The sequence below is a fragment of the Cibotium barometz genome, chromosome 27 (assembly GCF_041138505.1).
Source record: "Cibotium barometz isolate CiBa-2024 chromosome 27, ASM4113850v1, whole genome shotgun sequence".
Lineage (NCBI taxonomy): Eukaryota > Viridiplantae > Streptophyta > Polypodiopsida > Cyatheales > Cibotiaceae > Cibotium > Cibotium barometz.
The window spans coordinates 19,839,991-19,844,382 of NC_141072.1; the positions used below are offsets into that span (position 1 = coordinate 19,839,991).

Genomic DNA, 4,392 nt, shown 5'->3' on the forward strand with positions numbered 1-4,392 from the left:
ATTCCCATTAAAATTTGTGGACAACCAACTTGCGAAGTCTATTTGGAATGCTTGGATGGATATTAAACATTCGACTTATTAAAAAACCACTAGTGAAAGGGATTAGTGTAAGGTTTCTAGGACTTCATCTAGTTTTCAAGAATCCTTAAGGTTGACTTTCACCTGTAGGCATTTGGCCAAATAGTGTGAGATGGATAGGAGACAACTTTTGTAGGCTTGGCACTCTTCCAATTACAGAGGATACTACAACCCATATGTTTCTCAAAAGCAACATAAATGAGAACCTCACCAAACATAGATTTAAGACACTAAAGATGACCCAACTTACCATTGCTCAACCTCTCAAATAAATAATGGTACAAATGGATGACAAATGTTTGATCAGAAACTTCAATACATTATTAGGCTCATGCATTGTCCACAAGTGATTCATGTCCAATATGAATAGCTTACTATTTCTTGAGCTACTAAGCAACAATCAAGCATGAGAAACCAACGCTTATAATCCTCTAACAAGCACAAAAAGGGGCTTTACAATAAAAGTGCGTGCATGTACATGAAAGAAAACACCAAGAAAGAATGCAAGCGTGTGGGTGGGCTAAGTTGCTAGCTAAGTGACGATAGTAGTCTAGATGATGCTCGCTTGGCTGCGGAAAGAGCCGAAGGCCTTCCAAGCCCCTGCGCGCAAAATGTACTGATGGTAGCCTGCAGCTAGGGCTGCTCCAATCAAAGGTCCAACCCAAAAGATCCACTGCATAAATACAAATACAAATCAAGCTTAGCGATAGAAACAAAGGAGAGCAATGCCTAATCCGCGTTCAGTTACTGATAATCACAATTCATAATACCAAGGTTAACAGAGAGAGTCTGCATGATTTTCATTGACTACCTGATCAAAGTAGATTAGTGCACCATAATTAAAACTACTTACGTGATCATCCCAGCTCTTTTTGTGGTCGTAGATCACAGCAGCTCCGAAGCTTCTAGCAGGGTTTATGCCGGTGCCTGTAATGGGGATGGTCGCAAGGTGAACCATGAAGACCGCAAAACCGATGGGAAGTGGTGCTAGCACCTGCGTTCAAAACACAGCGCAGTCCAAAAATAATAATAATAATCAAGTATTTAACAACAAATCGGATTTTTTTTTTAAAGTAAAGGTGACATATTCTACATATTAATTACAGCTTACACTATGGATTATTTATAGATTATTTAAGTGCAACTTGCCAGAGATCCTACTAGAAGTGAACCCTTTCTTTACACGTGTATTAATTGCCTTAAAAAATACATATGATAAACAATAGGAGCCTCTTTTATTTTCAGTTCTCCCAACAACAACAACAAAAAAAAAGGAACACATTTTGTAGCTTTTTAACAAACAATAGATTGAGTCACTGTCTCTCTCCTTCAAAAATACATATTTGACTTGAGAAAGCTAAAAAATTTTGGCCAATTTTAGAACTATTCATACCAAAGGAAAGGGATATGCGCATGCCTCTCTCTCTCTCTCTCTCTCTCTCTCTCTGGGCCTGCCTGTAAAGAATGCGCATGCCTCTCTCTCTCTCGCTCGGCCCCTCTCTCTCTCTCTCTCTCTCTCTCTCTCTCTCTCTCTCTCTGTGTAAAGAATTCTAGCTTGTTAAACTAAAGCGCTCTCTATAGTTCTCTCTCTAGTTTTCACTCTCGGCCTGCCTCTATGTTAAGAATTCTAGCTTGTTAAACAAAGCTCAAGCTCGCTCTCTCTCTCTCTCTCTCTCTCTCTCTCTCTATAGTTCTCTCACTCTCGGCCTGCCTGTATGTAGAGAATTCTAGCTTGTTAAACTAAAGCTCAAGCGCTCTCTCTCGTTATCTCACTCTCGGCCTGCCTGTATGAAAAGAATTCTAGCTTGTTAAACTAAAGCTCTCTCTCTCTCCCTCAGAGAACTCTAGCTTGTTTTATGATTGTTGCCCAAATACGGGGCATCTACCAAAAACCTACTACTCCCACACTGAGATCTAGTTATGGGGAGGAGGAAGGAAGGGCTAAAGTGAAGAATTATTCAAGAGTGATGTTTACACTCGCACAATGGTGGGAGGAGAGGAGGATTGTACCGGAACGTGGGAGTCCCTCGCATTTCTCTTGGGGTCAGTAGCGGAGAAGACCGTGTACACCAGCACGAACGTGCCTATGATTTCAGCGGCCAGCCCGGTGCCTTTGGAGTAGCTAGGCGCCACCATATTGGCGCCGCCGCCCGACGCCACGTAAAAGCTCCTCTGAAACCCCTTCACAAGCCCCACCCCGCATATGGCCCCAAGACACTGCGCCACAATGTAGAAGAACGCCCGGGGCAAAGACACCTTCCTCGCCAAGAACAAGCCGAAGGTCACGGCGGGGTTGATATGCCCACCTGCATAAAATCAAGGCAATAAAAATTAGTTAACGCCCCATTAATTAGCTAAGAGACTGTCAGTTAAAGCTGATACTATTATTTACCTGAGATTCCTGCAGTGCAGTAGACAAGAATGAAGATCATGCCCCCAAAAGCCCATGCAATTCCGAGAATCCCCACCCCTCCACAGCTGTGAGCTTCTGAAGCTCCAATGACAGTGGCTATGGTGATGTAGAGGAAGAGCAGGGTGGCAACAAACTCAGCTATGCAAGCACGGTAGAAGGACCATAACACAAACTCGTTGGGGTCAATGAAGGGGGTAGGGGGAGGGTCACTATAATCCTTTGGAGGAGGCACACCCTCCACCTCTAAGGCTTCCTCTTTGCTCATTTTTTTTCCTTTTTTGGCCCTTGTGTGTGTGTGAGAGAGAGAGAAAGAGCGCACTTCTTCAAGAGCTTAGATGCAGGTGCTGCTCTGAAAGCAACAAGAGGAGCTAATATGTAGAAGGGGGAAAGCTAAGGATAAATGCGTAAGGTAACGAATTAATAATGAAAAGTGGTGCAAGGCAAGAAAAATAAAAAGGATTAATAGGGGAAAAAGTATTGATTCATGGGGCTAATAACCTTAGCTCTACTATGGGGTTGGCTGTGGGGCAACGGCTACAAAGGGCAAGCTCACAAAGAGATCACATGGGCAAGAGGGGAACCTACAGCTAGGTTGGGGTACCAAAAGCCCAACGCAAAAGATAAGAGGTGACATGGACAGCACAGATGGAAAAAAAAGGGGGGCGAGAGAGAACCCGTAAAGCAAACGTCTCTGCTGTCCGCTCTAGTGTGGGCCCCCCTCCTCTATCGTACTAGATGGGCGGCCAGGCTATGCAAGCCTGTCCCTTTGCTTTTTGTCGGAATCCAAAGCCTGTCATTGTTTTGGCCCTTCTGAAGTCGTGGCCCATGGCCCCCTGGGCCATTTTAATTTTCCCCCTTGAAAGGCGAGCCACGGGCCCGTGGGCGCTTTCAGACTTCGCCCCCTGGCCGTAGCTTGACAACATTCCTCAAGAAAAAATAAAAAGAGGAGTTTTCCCTATTTGTGAATTTAAGGGTTATATATTTATTTATTTATTTATTTACCCATGAGGGAAAAAAGATGGCCACAACTTAGTGTAAAAGGTCATTTAGTGTCCACATGGCAACAACTTGAAATATTAAAGGCCAAGCCTTGGCCACAACTTGAAATATTAAAGGCCAAGCCCTAGCCACAAGTGCGACAGGCGATAAGTGAAGATCTCTTAAAGAAACATATCGAGTCCCTTAGTGTCCACATGGCCACATCTTAAAAAATTAAGGGCCAAGACGTCGAGCAGTAAGAGGCATCTTCTATGGCATGCTTCACTATTGATTTGGGATTCCGAGTTTGGAAGCCCGAGGGATGAGATAGGAGCCAGAAGCAAGCATGTTTAGATTTCTCTTGAAAGTTCAATTTTGCATGTTAAAAATATTCTCGAAGGAACGGGTTTTTTGGTTCTTAATGAGTGGAATTCATTTTTTATTTCTTAATTTTTGTCAAAATGTTTTAATCTTACATGTATAAGGTTTTGTCCTTGTTGTAAAAAAATGTTTTTATGGATCACTATTACCATCCCAATATTGCTACGTTAAACTGAGATTTATAACTAAAATGTACAGAAAGGCAACGTAGAATTCCAAGGAGAATTTCATCCGAAATACAATGGAGTAGAGGAGAGGGTGAGTCATATGGGAGAGGTGATTGTGCCAACCGCAACCACTCGCCTAAATCACCACCGTTTCCGGCGGCAGGTCGTACACCTCCATCGGTGCCGTCCGTCGTGGCAAGCAGAGAAGAGCCCACGCCCCGCCCCACAACGTGGCTCCTCCACGGCGTGTTGAAGTCGTCCGTGGTCCGCTCCATCTCTTCTAGGTCCTCCAACCTGGGAGGGATGTCCGCCCTTGATAGGCCTACCTCAACCACCTTGATTTCAGTGTTGATTTTTTACAACGTAGCTGTCGAG

At 44.0% G+C, this 4,392-nt stretch overlaps 1 protein-coding gene across 1 annotated transcript; it reads right to left on the reverse strand.

Moving 5' to 3' along the window:
* Nucleotides 1-354: 354 nt before the first annotated feature.
* LOC147623149 (putative aquaporin PIP2-6) lies at nucleotides 355-3,066 on the reverse strand. The gene is made up of 4 exons (XM_086821206.1): nucleotides 2,471-3,066; nucleotides 2,089-2,384; nucleotides 932-1,072; nucleotides 355-751 (listed from the first exon to the last, which is right to left on the reverse strand). Exons 1-4 carry the CDS (start codon nucleotides 2,754-2,756, stop codon nucleotides 629-631), a joined length of 846 nt encoding a protein of 281 aa, XP_086677332.1. The 5' UTR covers nucleotides 2,757-3,066; the 3' UTR covers nucleotides 355-628.
* Nucleotides 3,067-4,392: the final 1,326 nt, after the last annotated feature.

Bases quoted from the DNA above. Each gene is read 5' to 3' on its own strand.
- LOC147623149 (XM_086821206.1), bottom strand. From the start codon at position 2,756: ATGAGCAAAGAGGAAGCCTTAGAGGTGGAGGGTGTGCCTCCTCCAAAG. The intron at 2,385-2,470 runs GTAAATAATAGT...GATTTTATGCAG, and splicing joins CTGCACTGCAGGAATCTCAG to GTGGGCATATCAACCCCGCC. The intron at 1,073-2,088 runs GTACAATCCTCC...TTTTGAACGCAG, and splicing joins CGAGGGACTCCCACGTTCCG to GTGCTAGCACCACTTCCCAT.